At 43.0% G+C, this 20,064-nt stretch overlaps 1 protein-coding gene across 1 annotated transcript; it reads left to right on the top strand.

Moving 5' to 3' along the window:
* The first annotated feature begins 1,145 nt into the window (after positions 1 to 1,145).
* On the top strand, positions 1,146 to 14,520 carry LOC129867365 (interleukin-6 receptor subunit beta-like). The gene is made up of 16 exons (XM_055940722.1): positions 1,146 to 1,403; positions 2,715 to 2,838; positions 4,997 to 5,169; positions 5,627 to 5,704; positions 5,878 to 5,954; positions 6,063 to 6,090; positions 6,283 to 6,405; positions 6,687 to 6,766; positions 6,892 to 7,120; positions 7,235 to 7,399; positions 7,540 to 7,638; positions 7,747 to 7,905; positions 11,741 to 11,899; positions 12,148 to 12,220; positions 12,373 to 12,448; positions 13,154 to 14,520. Exons 1-16 carry the CDS (start codon positions 1,340 to 1,342, stop codon positions 13,466 to 13,468), a joined length of 2,022 nt encoding a protein of 673 aa, XP_055796697.1. The 5' UTR covers positions 1,146 to 1,339; the 3' UTR covers positions 13,469 to 14,520.
* The last annotated feature ends 5,544 nt before the right edge of the window (positions 14,521 to 20,064 follow it).

Below are 20,064 nucleotides of genomic sequence, written 5' to 3'. Positions count from 1 at the left end.
AGTCGATACAAGGCACTTATATGTACCGACATTTGTTGTTTCTCTAAAAATCTGCGATCGTGACACAAGGCGCTGCATGATTTACAACTGGCCCGTTGACGGGATACCGATCCCTAAGAAGTTTTAATCACGCCATACCTCAAAAATGTACCTATTCCACCTGATATTAAATGTGTGTTATATTTCCATACGCAAATTGCCCTTAAAGAGGAACTCCACTCCAGGTCTATCGTCAGCTATGGTGCTCCTCACCAGAAGTATTACTTATTAGTTATTTTTTGCATTTTATTTGCTGTACAATGCTTTAGCCAACACAATAAAAAAAAGACAATTCACACAAATGTAAGATGTTACAGAGTTTCATTCCCATCCTTCTACTTATTCAGAGCCAGCGGGGTTGATTCTTGAATGGATGTAAAGTCAGTGATTGTTGGATGTTGCTGTGTCTTTGATACACTGTGGTTCTCTAAACTTTGAGAACCATGGCTTGTAAATGTGTTAGGGTACATTATGTTTGTATGTTATTTCAAGTTGTCTATATTGACGTCAACTACATTTCAAGTAATGACGTTATTTCACCTAGAGTTCAACCTGTCTGACATTACGTTATTTCAGCCTGTTAGTAATGACATTTACTAAAGTTTGTGAAATATGCTGAATTTATTAATGTAAAGTTCTTTAAATTAAGGCAATGGTAAAGAAAGGCATTCATTTCAGGGAAACTGAAAATGGGAATCCAATTTGAGGATGTAAGAGAGGATAAGTTTCAATCTTTAGCCTCAAAATTGACCTCACCTTCAGCTGATTCCCAGAAAGACCTCACAAAGTGGCTTCATTCAGATTGGTTGAGCAAACCATTGTAAAGAAATGCTTCTAAACCTCTGTGATGAGTGATGCTTTCGATATGAAAGTGTCCATCAAAGCCTGAGTTGGTTGTTTCAGGAACCGTGTGAAAATAGATGATGCTTTTGTGTGGGAAGGTATGATATTTTCAGTCACCCCAGATCGCAGTGGCCAACAGTGGTAACAATACGTCAATGTGGCACCTTAATCCCCCAACAGTCAGAACAGTCCCCTCCCCCAACATTGTGGTTTGTGGTTGAGAGGCCGCTTGCTCTGCCTTCTTACCTGAGAAAGAACGAGAGTATGCTGACATTTCTCTCCCCACAGTTTCATTTACAAGAAGAGTAACTGAAACAGGTTTGAGGACGTCTGCATGGAACAGTGTTAACAGTCCAGCAAACCCAAGTCTCCTTGGCTATACGCAGACGGATCAACCCTGGATAACCACCTGTTTGGACACTTTACACACTAACTCCCTCAAGGGGTTGTTGAGGTGATGGAGGCAAAAGAACACTGGTTCCTGCCAGGGTTTCTGGTTCTTGCTATGGTAATAGCTCAAGGTACGATTATATTTCTCTCTACTCAGCGGCTTTCAGTGGCTCTTGGCTCAGCATCAGTCCTGTTCAGCTTATCTCTGTAGTGATACCCTTGTCATACTGCCAAAACCATAAGAGAACGCTAAGACACATTTACTGTGATCAAGGTGTGACAATGCGGAAGCTTTTGGTTAGCTTGTGACAGCGCTGCTACTGTAAATGATCTGTACAGAACTACAGATGAAATATGTGTAGAATTTATTTCACACTGATAGTTACAATTATATTTCTATCTAATTTTTGAAATACTCATTTGGGGATGCTTATGCAAAGTAACATCTAATATGATATAATAATTAATAGCATATTCCACTCATAATATACAGTGCCCTCCATACTTATTGGGACTGAAGCATTTTTTCTTCTTTTGGGTCTTTACGTCAAAAGTTTGGATTTGAAATCAAACAATGACTGAGGTTAAAGTACAGACAGTAAGCTTTAATTTGAGGGTATTTTCATCCATATCGTGGGAACCGTTAAGAAATTACAGAACTTTTTGTACATAGTCTGTGACTCTACAAACCTGTTGGATGCATGTTCTGTTTGTTTTGGTTATGTTTCAGATAATTTGGTGCCCAATAGAAATGAATGGTAAATAATGTATTGTGTCATTTTGGAGTCACTTTTATTGTAAATAAGAATAGAATATGTTTCTAAACACTTCTACATTAATGTGGATTTTACCATGATTACGGATAGTCCTGAATGAATCATAAATAATGAGGAGTGAGAAAATTACAGACGCACAAATATCATATCTCACCATTTCAATAACGGGAGGTTAGCATTTTGGGAGGTATGATATTTGTGCGTTTAACGTTCTCACTCATCATTACTCACGATTCATTCAGGACTATCTGTAATCATGGTAGAAGTGTAGAAGTGTTTAGCAACATATTCTATTCTTATTTACAAGAAAAAGTGACTCCAAAATGAAACATTATTTACCATTAATTTCTATTGGGGGTCTATGTACAAAAAGTTCTTTAATTTCTAAACGGTTCACACGATATCGATCAAAATACCCTCAAATTAAAGCTGACCATCTGCACTTTAACCTCAGTCATTGTATAATTTCAAATACAAAGTGCTGAAATACCGACCCAAAAATAACAAAACATGCTTCACTGTCCCAATAATTACGGAGGGGATATTCAGTTTAACTCGACACTCTCTGGAGAGAGAAAATAAGTTGAATACATACTACTGAAAAGGACAGCAACTCATATAATTTTTCTCTTCATTTAAACACTCGTTTTACATTTCTTAATAAAGGGACAACTAGTAAATATCTTTCTAGTCCTCAATGCTACAAGAAAACTGAAAAAGCTACCACCTATACATGTGAATGGACGAAGTCTGGGCCTATGCAAAATGCCACCTATGAGCTTTTTTACAAGTAAGTTAACTAGCTATGCATGTTTGTGCACTTTCCATAAGTTACACAGACAGAGACCTCAAACTCAGAGTGTTATTAGTATGCCTCCATGAACCTGGCAGGATCCAGTTTGCTATTACAGTGCATTCGGAAAGTATTCAGACCCCTTGACTTTTTCCAAATTTTGTTACATTACAGCCTTATTCTAAAATGTATTAAATCATTTTTGTCCTCACCAATCTACACACAATACCCTATGATGACAAAATGAAAAATATTTATTTTTAAATGTTAGCAAATTTATAAAAAATAAAAAACAGAAATACCTTATTTATATAAGTATTCAGACCCTTTGCTATGAGACTCGAAATTGAGCTCAGGTGCATCCTGTTTTCATTGATCATCCTTGAGATGTTTCTACAACTTGGAGTCCACCTATGGTAAATTCAATTGATTAGACATGATTTGGAAAGGCACACACCTGTCTATATAAAGGTCCCACAATTGATAGTGCATGTCAGAGCAAAAACCAAGCCATGACGTCGAAGGAATTCTCCATGCAGGATTTTGTCGACGCACAGGTCTGGGGAAGGGTACCAAAAAATGTCTGCAGCATTGAAGGTCCCCAAGAATACAGTGGCCTCCATCATTCTTAAATGGAAGAAGTTTGGAACCACCAAGACTCTTCCTAGAGCTGGCCGCCCGGCCAAACTGAGCAATCGGGGGAGAAGGGTCTTAGTCAGGGAGTTGACCAAGAACCCAATGATCAATCGGACAGAGCTTCAGAGTTCCTCTGTGGAGATTGGAAAACCTTCCAGTAGGACAACTCTGCAGCACTCTACTAATCAGGCCTTTATGGTAGAGTGGCCAGGCGGAAGCCACTTCTCAGTAAAAGGCACATGACTGCTCACTTGGAGTTTGCCAAAAGGGACCTAAAGGACTCTCAGACCATGAGAAACAAGATTTTCTGGTGTGATGAAACCAAGATTGAACTATTTGGCCTGTATGCCAAGCATCACATCTGGAGGTGACGCATGGTGGTGGAAGCATCATGCTGTGTGGATGTTTTTCAGCGGCAGGGACTGGGAAACTAGTTAGGATCGAGGAAAAGATGAACGGAGCAAAGTACAGAGAGATCCTTGATGAAAACCTGCTCAGGACCTCAGACTGGGGTGAAGGTTCACCTTCCAACAGGACAACAACCCTAAGCATACAGCTAAGACAACGTAGGAGTGGCTTTGGGACAAGTCTCTGAATGTCCTTGAGTGGCCCAGCCAGAGCTCGTACTTGAACATCTCTGGAAATAACTTAACATAGCTGTGAAGCAACACTCTCCATCCAACCTGACAGAGCTTGAGAGTATCTGCGGTGAAGAATGGGAGAAACTCCCTAAATACAGGTGTGCCAAGCTTGTAGCATCATACCCAAGAAGATATGATGCTGTAATCGCTGCCAAAGGTGCTCCAATAAAGTACTGTGATGTTTTTTATTTATACATTTCTAAAAACCTGTTTTTGCTTTGTCATTATGGGGTGTTGTGCGTAGATTGATGAAAAATAACAATTTAATCAATTTTAGAATAAGGCTGTAGCGTAACAACATGTAGAAAAAGTCTAGGGGTCTGAATACTTCCCGATTGCACTGTATGTGAGAGACCTCTGACTTAGTTACTTTATGCTATGACAAGTGTTGTGAAATGTGCGTGTGTGTGCATGTTATGTGGACTGGTAGATGACAGTGTGAAGGCTGACAGTGTGAAGACAGTTAATCGTCAAGCACAAGGCACAATAAACTGTAGTAGATCCCCAATCAATAAACTATTATTCCTTTTCTGTTTCTGAAATGCATATATTATTATTTGACCCTGCTGGTCATCTATGAATGTTTGAACATCTTGGCCATGTACTGTTATAATCTCCACCCAGTACAGCCAGAAGAGGACTGGCCACCCCTCAGAGCCTGGTTTCTTCCTAGGTTCCTGCCATTCTAGGGAGTTTTTCCTAGCTACCGTGCTTCTACATCTGCATTGCTTGCTGTTTAGGGTTTTAGGCTGGGTTTCTGTATAACACTTTGTGAAATCGGCTGATGTAAAAAGGGCTTTATTAATACATTTAATTGATTTTATATATCTGTTTAGTGTGTGTGTACCAAATGTTGCTGTCATCCTTAATGTTTTCAGGCGCTCCAATTCTGCTGAAAATAAAAAATCATTGGGCAAAAATCAGCAGAGCTTTATCTTTGTGAATGACGATAAAGTGCTCGAAAAAGTGCCCGTGGATCTATGGGTGGTTGCTTATATAGGCAACTGGAGCTGCCAGTCAAACAGTACCTCTGTTCGACTTAATGAAAGTGGTAAAAAAAAAAACTTTTTTTATTCACAAGATTCTGTTTTTCTATGTAAAATACAGGCTAAGTAATACAAAATGCAGACACAGTCAAAACATTAAAAAAACCTCAAAACCTGTCTTCCAGATAGCCTTTGGTGCCTGATTGACTTTCCTACCCCCCATGTCTTTCCAGTAGCCCTATGTGATCTGTACTGTTTCGTCTGGTCCTTTTAATTGCACTATTGATTGATGCACTTGATTTTATGATTTGATGTACTGCACTAGATTCTATGTAGGCCTACTTTTAGTGTAAGATGTCATTGAGTGTCCTGAAAGGCATCTGCCAAGTAAAAAGTATTATTATTATTATTATTATTAAGAATCCACAAAGGACTTCACATGAATAACCATGGTATGATTTTAATCCCAAGAGTCATATTGTAATCCTTGTTAAGGTATAACGTTTTGTTATTTCCCTGCAGTTAAGTATGAAGCGCCCCAAAATATGTCTATGTCAAGATCCTCAAGTAATCTTACCCTCAGCTGGGTTAACAAGGAAGGTAATAAAGGCCGTGCTCAAAGTGAACATTTTCCAAGATTCAAGAGTTTATAAGATATCAGATGGTATGATGTGTTACATTTCAAGTAACACCAGAGAAAATAGTCTAGAAGTCAAATAAAAATGTAGTCGTAAAAAAATGCAAACAATTCTGAAAGGACACTTTTGTCATAGAAGTGAAAAATCACATGCCGGAAGATGTTGTATTAGAGGTCAAGTTCAGAAGATTAGAGAAAACCTCCGGGATATGGGTGAGACCTCTTCTTTTCCTTGCAACAATGCTTCCATTCATTGTTTTCTTATTTTCTGATGATTAGTATTTTGTCTTAATTAATTAAAAATGTTCTCTGTTGTTCTAGAACACAACTGAAATACAAGTCAAACAAGGTGAGCTACTTTCAGTTTCACTTTAAGCTCTTTTGAGAAATAAGCAGCCCTTTCTGGCATATCCCAAATGCAGTAGAGCGACAACACCTCATTGTAATGTTCGTTTGGGTCTGAATAAAATTCAGCCTGAGTGTTCAAACAGTGCAAAACTATCACTAGAGTGAGACTGTAAACCTGTGTTTGTCTGTACAGCCTTGGTCACTCTGGAGAATCTCCAGAACCAATACATGTACCAACTGCAGGTCAGACAAAAGTCCAAGCATGTCAAATGTCCCCTGTGGAGCGACTGGACTCCAATATTGGACGTTCCCACTGGTGAGAAATTGATATTTTAATGTAACACTCTTTGCAGCCGCCTATAGTCCAACTCATCAGGTTTAAGGGCAATACTATTTGAAATCAGTCAATTCTGTTCTTACATATATAGGCCTACTGCAGTAGATGATGATTGGAAATAATATCCAGTTCTTCAATTCATGAATTTCAATTTCATTTCATTGAAAAATTGTCTGAATTTTGAATTGACTGACTCTGCCCCAAGATAGAGACATTTTCCTGGCTTACCATTTCTGGTTGTAACTGTAATTTTGTTGCAGAAATCCAAAATCCCACAGAGGTTAAGTGGACAGTGGAGGATTTTAACAATGGTACCCGACTACTCAAGCTGACTTGGGGTGTAAGTTACAGAATGTTACACAGCGTTGAAAATTAATCAACATTCTAGAATCTTCTGATTACGATTAGGCTCAATTTGTGTTTTAAACAGTTGCATAACTTAATTTGTACCCCTGTGTCTTCCAGACACCACCTTATCCAGTCTCTGTGGGACAGGTGAAATATAACCTCTCTCTCCATATTTGGCCTTGCCAACTAAAGCGAAAGAACCACACCAATATCACTACCACTGAGTTCAGTGTTTATGTGACTTACTCTGCTGTCAGTGGTTACATTCTTTCCTTTAATAAGGTGGGAAAGTCATCGCAGACTCATATCCTTGTCCCAGCAAAATATATTACATATCCCAGGAAGTGTAAGTATGTGTGTGCATTTGTGTGTGTGTGCGCGAGTTTGTGTGCACGTTTGTGCTTTTGCTTAATCTATTTCTACACTTAAATCAACATTTTGTTATTTCATTTCCAATTAGCTTGGCCTGATGACAAACTCATCCCACGCAATTATACCCCTCGCCTTAAAAATTCCTGTCTGGAATGGTACAAGCTAACAGACGGAGAAACACAACCAGCCAAAGTGAATATATCAAAGATTATGAATGGAACAGTGGAGGAAACACTCAAATCTATCAGACAAAGTAAGGGGGAACTTCACGAAAAGTATATCTTTTTTTATGAATAAGAAATGTCTGTATTCGTCTTACTGTGATATACCAAGATATACAGTTGGTACAGTATATCTCTTGAACTGAAGATAATGTCTGGTTTTGATTTTTAGAGATGGACGACTATGTACGTTACTTTTACCTCGTTCACAAACAAACTGATGGAAAGCCACAAACAACAGAAATGCGTCTCATGTATAAAAAAGAGGGTGGTAAGCAAAGCTCATATAAAAAATCTGACTGTCACAGCAATGCTAGATGATGTAGTTCTTTACTACAAAATACTGTATGCAGTATTTAACAGGAATATCTTTTTTCAGCACCTAGTAAGGCACCTGAGAATTTCACTGTTAATGTAATAACCAACTCTGCAAAGCTGCATTGGAAACCTATTCCTGTGCAAGACCAGCAAGGCTTCCTTACACACTACGAAGTCTGCTACACAAGAAGCCAAAATGATGGGGCGATTGAAATAAAAAGTAAAGTTATCCTCCTAACTAGATGAGTTAATGCTCTGTGGTGAACATGTGTAATTGTGTAATGAATTAATTATAATACTATTTACAGCACCAGTCAAAAGTTTGGACACATCTACTCATTCAAGGTTCTCTCTTTATTTTTTAAATTGTAGAATAATAGTGAGGACATCAAAACTATGAAATAACACACATGGAATCATGTAGTAAACAAAAAAAGTTTTAAACAAATTAAAATATATGTTGTATTTTAGATTCTTCAAATTCCAGCTCTTACACAGCCTGGAGGTATGTTGGGTCATTGTCCTGTTGAAAAATAAATGATAGTCCCACTAAGTGCAAATCAGATGGGATGGTGTATCGCTGCAGACTGCTGTGGTAGCCATGCTGGTTAAGTGTGCCTTGAATTCTAAATACATAATTGACAGTGTCACCAGCAAAGCACCCCCATACCATCACACCTCCTCCTCTATGTTTCACGGTGGGAACTACACATGCGGAGATCATCTGTTCACCTACTCGGCGTCTCACAAAGACACGGCAGTTTGAACCAAAAATCTCAAATTTGGACTCATCAGACCAAAGGACAGATTTCCACCAGTCTAATGTCCATGGCTCGTGTTCCTTGGCCCAAACAAGTCTCTTCTTATTATTGGTGTCCTTTAATAGTGGTTTCTTTGCAACAATTCAACCATGAAGGCCTGATTCACGCAGTCTCCTTTGAACAGTTGATGTTGAGATGTGTCTGCTACTTGAACTCTGAAGCATTTTTTTGGGCTGCAATCTGAGGTGCAGTTAACTCTACTGAATTTATCCACTGCAGCAGCGGTAACTCTGGCTCTTCCTCATGAGAGACAGTTTCATCATAGCGCTTGTTGGTTTTTGTGACTGCATTTGAAGAAACGTTCAAAGTTCTTGACATTTTCCAGATTGACTGACCTTCATGTCTCAAAGTAATGATGGACTGTCATTTCTCTTTGCTTATTTGAGCAATTCTTGGCATAATATGGACTTGGTCTTTTACCAAATAGGGCTATCGTCTGTATACCACCCTTACCTTGTCAAAACACAACTGATTGGCTCAAACGCATTAAGAAGGAAAGAAATTCCACAAATTGTCACGCTCTGACCTTAGAGACCCTTTTTATGTCTCCATTTGGTTTGGTCAGGGTGTGATTTGGGGTGGGTATTCTATGTTCTTTAGTTCTATTATTTGTATTATTTGTTATTTGTTTCTATGTTTTGGCCAGGTAGGGTTCTCAAACAGGGACAGCTGTCTATCGTTGTCTCTGAGTGAGAACCATACTTAGGTATCCCTTTTTCCCACCTGTCTTTGTGGGAGGTTGAATTTGTTAGTGGCACTATAGCCCTCGGAAGCTTCACAGTTGTTTATTTTGTTTCTTGTTTTGTTGGCGACATTAAAATTAAAGAGAATGTACGCTTACCACGTTGCACTTTGGTCCACTTCTTTCGATGGCCGTGACAGAACCTCCCACCACAAAAGGACCAAGCAGCGTGGTAAGGGGGACTCATGGACTTGGGAGGAAATCCTGGACGGTGAAGGACCTTGGAGGCAGGCTGGGGAATATCCTTGTCCCAAGGAGGAGCTGGAGGCAGCAAAGGCGGAATGGCATCGTTATGAGGGAACATGGCTAGCAAGGAAGCCTGAGAGGCAGCCCCCAAAAAATGTTTTGGGTGGCACACGAGGAGGTTGGCTGAGTCAGGTTGGAGACCTGAGCCAACTCCTCATGCTTACCGTGGCGAGCGTCATACTGGTCAGGCACCGTGTTATGCGCTGGAGCGCACGGTGTCTCCAGTGCGCGTTCACAGCCCGGTGCGATACATCCCAGCTCCCCGCATCTGCCGGGCTAGGGTGAGCATCCAGCCAGGACGGGTTGTGCCAGCCCTGCTTTCCAGACCTCCAGTGCGCCTCCTCGGCCCAGTATATCCTGCGCTGGCTCTGCGCACTGTGTCTCCGGTACGTCTGCACAGCCCAGTGCGTCCTGTGCCAGCGCCCCGCATTTGCAGGGTGAAGATAACCACCCAGCCAGGACGGGTTGTGCAGGCTCTAAGCTCGAGACCTCCAGTGCGCCTCCACGGCCCAGTGTATCCGGTGCCTCTGCCAAGGACAAGGCCTCCTGTATGTCTCTCCAGCCTGGTGAGTCCTGTGCCTGCGCCCAGAACTAAGTCTCCTGTATGTCTCCCCAGCCTGGTGAGGCCTGTGGCAGCTCCACGTACCAGACTGCCCATACATCTCCTCACTCCAGTGATGATCCATGGCAAGAAGCCTCCAGTGATGATCCATGGCACGAAGCCTCCAGTGATGATCCATGGCACGAAGCCTCCAGTGATGATCCATGGCACGAAGCCTCTAGCGAGGAGTCATGGCACGCAGCCTCCAGCGACGGCCTCCAGTCCGGAGCCTTCAGCGACGGTCTCCAGTCCGGGGCCTCCAGCGACGGTCTCCAGTCCGGGGCCTCCAGCGACGGTCTCCAGTCCGGGGCCCGCAGCGACGGTCTCCAGTCCGGGGCCCGCAGCGACGGTCTCCAGTCCGGGGCCCGCAGCGAAGGTGCCCAGTCCGGGGCCCGCAGCGAAGGTGCCCAGTCCGGGGCCCGCAGCGAAGGTGCCCAGTCCGGGGCCCGCAGCGAAGGTGCCCAGTCCGGGGCCCGCAGCGAAGGTGCCCAGTCCGGGGCCCGCAGCGAAGGTGCCCAGTCCGGGGCCCGCAGCGAAGGTGCCCAGTCCGGGGCCCGTAGCGAGGGTGCCCAGTCCGTGGCCAGCAGCGAGGGTGCCCAGTCCGGGGCCAGCAGCGAGGGTGCCCAGTCCGGGGCCAGCAGCGAGGGTGCCCAGTCCGGGGCCCGCAACGAGGGTGCTCAGTCTGGGGCCCGCTACGAGGGTGCCCAATCCAGGGCCCGCTACGAGGGTGCCCAATCCAGGGCCCGCTACGAGGGTCCCCAGTCCGGGTTCGGCGACGAGGGTCCCCGCACCAGAGGTGCCACCAAGGTGGGGTGAGCCAGTGGTGGAGCGGAGTCTGCGTCCCGCACCTGAGCCACCACCGCGGATAGATGCCCACCCAGACCCTCCCCTATAGGTTCAGGTTTTGCGGCCGGAGTCCGCACCTTTGGGGGGGGGGGGGGGGGGGGGGGTACTGTCACGCCCTGACCTTAGAGAGACTTTTTATGTCTCTATTTGGTTTGGTCAGGGTGTGATTTGTGGTGGGTATTCTATGTTCTTTAGTTCTATTATTTGTATTTCTATCTTTTGGCCGGGTAGGGTTCTCAAACAGGGACAGCTGTCTATCGTTGTCTCTGATTGAGAACCATACTTAGGTAGCCCTTTTTCCCACCTGTCTTTGTGGGAGGTTGACTTTGTTAGTGGCACTATAGCCCTCGGAAGCTTCACGGTCGTTTATTTTGTTTCTTGTTTTGTTGGCGACATTAAAATAAAAGAGAATATACGCTCACCACGCTGCACATTGGTGCACTTCTTTCGACGGCCGTGACACAAATTAACTTTTAACAAGGCACACCTGTTATTTGAAATGCATTTGAGCTGACTACCTCATGAAGCTGATTGAGAGAATGCCAAGAGTGTGCAAAGCTGTCATCAAGGCAAAGGGTGGCTCCTTTGAATAATCTTAAATATAAAATATATTTTGATTTGTTTAACACTTTTTTGTTGGTTACTACATGATTCCATATGTGTTATTTCATAGTTAATGTCTTCACTATTATTCTATAATGTAGAAAATAGTAAAACATAAAGAAAAACCCTTGAATGAGTAGGTTTGTCCAGACTTTTGACTTATGAATATTAATATCACATTTCTGTCTCTTATCAGAGTGTCACAACATTTCAGCATCAAAAACAGAGTACCTTATCCAAAACCTGACACCTAAGTCCGTATACAATATCTATCTTGCTGGAGCAACAGCCGCAGGCTCAGGACCAAATATATCTATACATATCTTGACAAAGCTTCAACCCAAGTCCATTACTGGTATGAATCAGGAAAGTACTAGACCAGAGAACAATCAAAACGTTCTAACTATTTTGAAATTGAGAGTACATACATACATGTTATGATTATGATTATTATTATTTTTTTCCAGTAGCGATTTTTACTATTCAAATGATTGACATGTGGATGCTGCTTGGATTATGTGTTCATACAGACTCAAGATGCTTAACACTAACAACTCACCAACAGAAAATAATACAATGATCTTCTTTATCTTCTCCAATAAGGTTGGATGATAGCTGGCATAATTGTTTTAATTGCAATATTAATAACAATATGCTTATTTATCATCATCAAGAGGTGAGCTGATATATATATTTTTTACAACATATCTTCAGGACTAGCAAGAAAACCTGGTCTATCCGGGATGAATATTGTTCATTTTATAAAAACATCAACAAGATTTCACACATCATACTAAACAGCATCTTAACCTTTATTCTAATTCTCAGACATAAAAGCAAGATCTTCCCACCAATACCACGTCCTATGGTCGCAGAGTCCAAGAACTATCGAGCGAGTACTCAGGTAGGATCCAATTAACAATTTACATATTTAGGATTGTGTTCTGACTTTTCTGTGCAGAACTCCACATTTTCCATAAATATAAAAAAGTTTGGACTGTGCTAGTGTCAGAATACATGCATCACATTATTGATACAAAACAGAATTTAAAGTAGACACTGATCACATTACATGCTTTGTTCTTTTACATAAAATCTAAAATTATAGAGTAATGCTATAGCCACGATTGATGCAAAAAGTAGTGCAATGACTCGAGCCCTGTCAAACTGTCACCATAAAAGGTAGGGTTAGTGATTACGACCATAGTTGTGCTTATGTCTATGTGAATTGGTGGGAGGAAAGCACCTGCTGAGCAAGCAAAGCACAATCTGAGGAGAAACTGCCTTCTGCACTCAGTCGCCACAAACTTTCCATGCATTCAACAAACAATATTGCACCCCAAAATGTATTTAACAGCTGGTATAGAAACGAATGTGAATGAGGTAAACTTTCTTACGTAACAGTTTAAATAATGCCTAACTGGTGCGTTATACTTGGAAAGCGTAACTAACTTGAACCTTTGTCCAAGTCATGTATTGATACTGTTATCATTGAGACATTTGCCTGACTGTTCGAGTCCCTTCGAACCTGTGCAGCCAGAGTTCTAGTGAACTCGGGGCATCTCAAGTCAGGATTTGGTCTTGAATTGGAATCACTTGGTCTCAACAGGACATGTATGAGATTAAGGAAGAGGTGCATGAACTGCAGCTACATGACAAGAGCAGCAAAGATCCCAACCCTGAGGAAGCCCCTCTCCTGGAGGTGTGTGAAGACTCGAACGAGAAGAGCCTTGGAGACTCCAGCACACCAGATGGAGTCAGTGACCCACTGACCTCTAATTTTAGGGGCCAGGTGTTAAGTCTAGAAACTGCCGATCCAAGCCAAAGAGAGATTGACTGTGAAGTCACCATGCTGATGTATAGGAACGGTCTGGTCTTTGATATGAAGGCAGACTCCACCGAGGATGTCGGGACGCCACTGTAGACATCACTGCGGTAGCACTTACTTAAAGACTGTAATTAAAATGCATTATGGTGCATTATAAGACTTGTCATAACTTAAGCATATAAGACCCCCTTAACATGGTGTATTGTAGTTTCCTATTGATCCTGAGTAAATAACAGCCATTTTGAGTCAGTTGAGAAACATGACATAATATAATTAAGCAATAAGGCTCGAGGGGATGTGGTATATGGCCAATACCATGGCAAAGAGCTGTTCTTAGGCATAACGTAGCACCCTTAGCCATGGTACATTGGCCATATACCACAAACCCCTGAGGTGCCTTATTGCTATTATTAGCTGGTTACTAAGATATTTAGAACAGTAAACAAGTAATTTTGTGTCATACCCGTGGTTTTCAGCCAATCAGCATTCAGGGCTCGAATGACCAGGTTTATAATAATCCTTATAATAACACATTATAAAAGGTTCATACATGTTCATAACAACTTATAAAGAATTATATCTACAGACTTTGAGTAAAGTGTTACCAACACTGCTAGGGCCTGTGACGGTGGCCTGGCGGGGCCGTTTAGCACTTTGCCTGTTCAAATGACCAGGCTAATTCATTAACAGTTTATTACTGTAGATATAATTAGTTTGCATTGATGGGAGCGCCTTGAAAAAGTAATTTTTGTATATTATTTTATGTTATAGATGTACCTTGTTAGCAATAAGGACTGTGTTGATTTGTGTTGTCTTCTACAATGTAGAAATGCCTTGGAATAGTACTGAATAATAGTGACTTTTATCATTATAATGTTATATTTAAGGCCTAAGTGAGTAAGTCAAAATCATACAGTAGACAACAAGTGAAACTGAAGTGTAAACTTCCCTTGTAAGAAGTTTTACTCACTAGGCTAGACAGGAAGTGGTGAGACACAGAACACAGGCCTAAAACCAACCTATGTACGTACGTTACCAGGGTGACAATATTGCTGACTCGTTCATGTTTTTTTATTGTTGTTAGTGTTTCATCTCGACCTACTTAGGAAATGGAAAATAAAATGTTTCTGATGGTGTTCACCTTCATAAAAAAATATTTGTCTTTTCTTTAAGGTGTGAATTCTGAATTCAGAGAACGGCATGTGTCTCAGAATGAATAGGTGTTTAAAAGAACATCCAAATAGCATATTTAATCTCGTAGATCTCTGTATTTGACCACACATCAGATCAAGATGATATATATATATATACATACACTATCTATTGTGGGATAGATTCTGGTCAGATTTGGGTTACTATTGTGAACCACAAACATGGTACATTGGATCACAATGGAATCTAACCATAATGTTCACAGAAGATAAGGCAAAAAGCATCACAATCATTAACGTTATGACAACGCGTAATGTATTTGAACTACTGGTATATTCATTGCCACTAAAGGGACCCATAGTATTAACAAATTGCAATCTTGAACCACAACAAGATCAGAAATGATTTTGAAATAAATGGTTAGTGGGTTTTGATTGTGGATGTCTGGATGTGTACAGATGGACATAGTTGTGTGGGGAACAAAATGTAATTATATTCTGTTCATTCACATTTTTCAGGTTTGATAGCAATCTGACCACATACAGACAGTGCCTATCAAGTTCAAGTTTATTTTGTCACATGTACAGTAGTGAAATGCATAACTTGCACACCCTACGCAACAGTGCAGTATTCAATACAGAAAAAGATAGGATAGGTAATAATCAAATATATAAAAACCACAAGAAAAAAGAGAGGAAGCCATATACAGGGTAGGTGTAGATGTAAATATGTAGGCAGGCATTAGGAGAAAGTGACTGGTAACAGCATTAATAATAATAACAATAGTAAACAGCATAGCAGCAGCATAAGTGGTGGGCTGGTGCCTGCGTGGTGGTGAGTGTGTCTACGTAAGTGAGAGTGTGTGGGTGAGTGTCTATGTAAGTGTGTCTACGTAAGTGTGTGGGCAAGTGTCTATGTAAGTGTGAGTGTCTATGTAAGTGTGTCTACGTGAGTGTGTGGATGAGTGTCTATGTAAGTGTGAGTGTGTGGGTGAGTGTGTCTACGTGAGTGAGAGTGTGTGGGTGAGTGTCTATGTAAGTGTGTCTACGTGAGTGTGTGGATGAGTGTCTATGTAAGTGTGAGTGTGTGGGTGTGGGTGAGTGTGTCTACCTGAGTGTGAGTGTGTGGGTGAGTGCAAGAGTGTCAGTGTAAGAGTAATAGGTGGATGGATATACATTTAAACAGGGCTGAAAAGTGACTGGTAACAGGAATATATAAATACTTATGGTAAAATACTAAATGCTAATATATACATGTAAAAATGGCTGAAAAGTGACTGGTAGCAGGGAAATATAAATACTTATTGTGATATACTAAATGCTAATATATACATGTAAACGGGGCTGAAAAGTGACTGGTAGCAGGAATATATACACTGCTCAAAAAAATAAAGGGAACACTTAAACAACACAATGTAACTCCAAGTCAATCACACTTCTGTGAAATCAAACTGTCCACTTAGGAAGCAACACATTGACAATAAATTTCACATGCTGTTGTGCAAATGGAATAGACAAAAGGTGGAAATTATAGGCAATTAGCAAGACACCCCCAAAAAAGGAGTGATTCTGCAGGTGGTGACCACAGACCACTTCTCAGTTCCTATGCTTCCTGGCTGATGTTTTGGTCACTTTTGAATGCTGGCGGTGCTCTCACTCTAGTGGTAGCATGAGACGGAGTCTACAACCCACACAAGTGGCTCAGGTAGTGCAGTTCATCCAGGATGGCACATCAATGCGAGCTGTAGCAAAAAGGTTTGCTGTGTCTGTCAGCGTAGTGTCCAGAGCATGGAGGCGCTACCAGGAGACAGGCCAGTACATCAGGAGACGTGGAGGAGGCCGTAGGAGGGCAACAACCCAGCAGCAGGACCGCTACCTCCGCCTTTGTGCAAGGAGGTGCACTGCCAGCGCCCTGCAAAATGACCTCCAGCAGGCCACATCTGTGAAGAGCACAGGGCGCCAGTGGCGAATTTGCCAATTTTGGTGTTCTCTGGCAAATGCCAAACGTCCTGCACGGTGTTGGGCTGTAAGCACAACCCCCACCTGTGGACGTCGGGCCCTCATACCACCCTCATGGAGTCTGTTTCTGACCGTTTGAGCAGACACATGCACATTTGTGGCCTGCTGGAGGTCATTTTGCAGGGCTCTGGCAGTGCTCCTCCTTGCACAAAGGCGGAGGTAGCGGTCCTGCTGCTGGGTTGTTGCCCTCCTACGGCCTCCTCCACGTCTCCTGATGTACTGGCCTGTCTCCTGGTAGCGCCTCCATGCTCTGGACACTACGCTGACAGACACAGCAAACCTTTTTGCCACAGCTTGCATTGATGTGCCATCCTGGATGAACTGCACTACCTGAGCCACTTGTGTGGGTTGTAGACTCCGTCTCATGCTACCACTAGAGTGAGAGCACCGCCAGCATTCAAAAGTGACCAAAACATCAGCCAGGAAGCACAGGAACTGAGAAGTGGTCTGTGGTCACCACCTGCAGAATCACTCCTTTATTGGGGTGTCTTGCTAATTGCCTATAATTTCCACCTTTTGTCTATTCCATTTGCACAACAGCATGTGAAATTTATTGTCAATCAGTGTTGCTTCCTAAGTGGACAGTTTGATTTCACAGAAGTGTGATTGACTTGGAGTTACATTGTGTTGTTTAAGTGTTCCCTTTATTTTTTTGAGCAGTGTATATACTTATGGTAATATCCTAATGGTAATGTATTCATGTACTGTATAGGGCTGAAAGGTGACTGGTAACACCAACATATAAATACTTATTATAATATACTAAATGGTAATATATACATGTAAACAGGGCTGAACAGTGACTGGTAGCAGGAATATATAAATACTTATGGTAAAAAAGCTATGGTAATATACTGTATACATGTAAACAGGAGTAATAGTGACCAGTAGCAGGATAAATAGATAGATACTAATGGTCATGGCAATCAATAGTCAATGAACAGCAGTGCAGTGGTAGTAATAAGTCTAATCAATAATAATTTAGTGTTATGACCAGGGAATAGAAGCCGTTTGGGAGTCTGTTGGTCTGAGCTTTGATGCACTGATACAGCCTGCCGGACAGGACCATGGAGAAAAGTCCATGTCTCAGTGGGCTGGAGTCTTTGGCAATTTTTCTGGTCTTTCTCAGACACCCCCTAGCATGTACGTGCTGGATGGCTGTGAGCCCACCCCCTGTGAGCCCATCCCCACCACCTTCTGTAGGGCTTTTCGGTTGAAGGCAGTGCAGTTGCCATACCAGACAGTGATACAACCAGTCAGGATGCTCTTGATGATGCAGCTGTAAAAGTTCCTAAGGATCTTAGGGGCCCTGCCAAATCGTTTCAGCCTCCTGAGGGAGAAGAGGCACTGCCGTATCATACTAGAATATAACATTAACGCAACGTAGCCATCACTGCTAGCTAGCCAGCTTGCCACCGAAGAGCATTGTAGAAACGATTACAATACAACGGAACGACTTGTTTTGTGTAGTGTTAGCTAGCTACATAGTTTTCTTTGCTAGCTTTGTATCTAAGATAATTGTGTAACTTTGAGTAATTATCGGTTAGCTAGCCAGCTAGTTTCGCCTGCCGCGCTGCTGTCCTCCTACCTAGCCAACACTGCTAGCTAACACTGCTAGCTAGCCAACTTCTACCGAATAGCAGCACTGTAGAAACTTACATTACAACGGAACGACTTGATTAGCGTAGTGTTAGCTAGTTGTCTTTGCTGTCCTTGTATCCATGATAATTGTGTAGTTTAGAGAAATTTAGAGAAACTGTCGAGGTCACCTAGCCAGCTTCACTTTCAACAACGCAGCTACTGCTAGCCAGGCTACTTCACCAGCCAGCAGTACTATATCATTTTAGTCAATAAGATTTGTAATTTTATTGATTTTTTGCTACGTAAGCTTAACTTTCTGAACATTCGAGACGTGTAGCCCACTTGTCATTCTAATCTCCTTTGCTTTAGCGTAGCCTCTTCTGTAGCCTGTCAAATATGTGTCTGTCTATCCCTGTTCTCTCCTCTCTGCACAGACCATACAAACGCCTCACACCGCGTGGCCGCGCCCACCCTAACCTGGTGGTCCCAGCCCGCACGACCCACGTGGAGTTCCAGGTCTCCGGTAGCCTCTGGAACTGCCGATCCGCGGCCAACAAGGCAGAGCTCATCTCAGCCTATGCCTCCCTCCAGTCCCTCGACTTCTTGGCACTGACGGAAACATGGCTCACCACAGATAACACTGCTACTCCTACTGCTCTCTCTTCGTCTGCCCACGTGTTCTCGCACACCCCGAGAGCTTCTGGTCAGCGGGGTGGTGGCACCGGGATCCTCATCTCTCCCAAGTGGTCATTCTCTCTTTCTCCCCTTACCCATCTGTCTATCGCCTCCTTTGAATTCCATGCTGTCACAGTTACCAGCCCTTTCAAGCTTAACATCCTTATCATTTATCGCCCTCCAGGTTCCCTTGGAGAGTTCATCAATGAGCTTGATGCCTTGATAAGCTCCTTTCCTGAGGACGGCTCACCTCTCACAGTTCTGGGTGACTTTAACCTCCCCATGTCTACCTTTGACTCATTCCTCTCTGCCTCCTTCTTTCCACTCCTCTCCTCTTTTGACCTCACCCTCTCACCTTCCCCCCCTACTCACAAGGCAGGCAATACGCTTGACCTCATCTTTACTAGATGCTGTTCTTCCACTAACCTCATTGCAACTCCCCTCCAAGTCTCCGACCACTACCTTGTATCCTTTTCCCTCTCGCTCTCGTCCAACACTTCCCACACTGCCCCTACTCGGATGGTATCGCGCCGTCCCAACCTTCGCTCTCTCTCCCCCGCTACTCTCTCCTCTTCCATCCTATCATCTCTTCCCTCTGCCCAAACCTTCTCCAACCTATCTCCTGATTCTGCCTCCTCAACCCTCCTCTCCTCCCTTTCTGCATCCTTTGACTCTCTATGTCCCCTATCCTCCAGGCCGGCTCGGTCCTCCCCTCCCGCTCCGTGGCTCGACGACTCATTGCGAGCTCACAGAACAGGGCTCCGGGCAGCCGAGCGGAAATGGAGGAAAACTCGCCTCCCTGCGGACCTGGCATCCTTTCACTCCCTCCTCTCTACATTTTCCTCTTCTGTCTCTGCTGCTAAAGCCACTTTCTACCACTCTAAATTCCAAGCATCTGCCTCTAACCCTAGGAAGCTCTTTGCCACCTTCTCCTCCCTCCTGAATCCTCCTCCCCCTCCCCCCCCCCTCCTCCCTCTCTGCAGACGACTTCGTCAACCATTTTGAAAAGAAGGTCGACGACATCCGATCCTCGTTTGCTAAGTCAAACGACACCGCTGGTTCTGCTCACACTGCCCTACCCTGTGCTTTGACCTCTTTCTCTCCCCTCTCTCCAGATGAAATCTCGCGTCTTGTGACGGCCGGCCGCCCAACAACCTGCCCGCTTGACCCTATCCCCTCCTCTCTTCTCCAGACCATTTCCGGAGACCTTCTCCCTTACCTCACCTCGCTCATCAACTCATCCCTGACCGCTGGCTACGTCCCTTC

This window comes from Salvelinus fontinalis, chromosome 12 (genome assembly GCF_029448725.1).
Source record: "Salvelinus fontinalis isolate EN_2023a chromosome 12, ASM2944872v1, whole genome shotgun sequence".
Classification (NCBI taxonomy): Eukaryota; Metazoa; Chordata; class Actinopteri; order Salmoniformes; family Salmonidae; genus Salvelinus; species Salvelinus fontinalis.
This window is presented reverse-complemented; position numbering and strand designations above follow the sequence as displayed.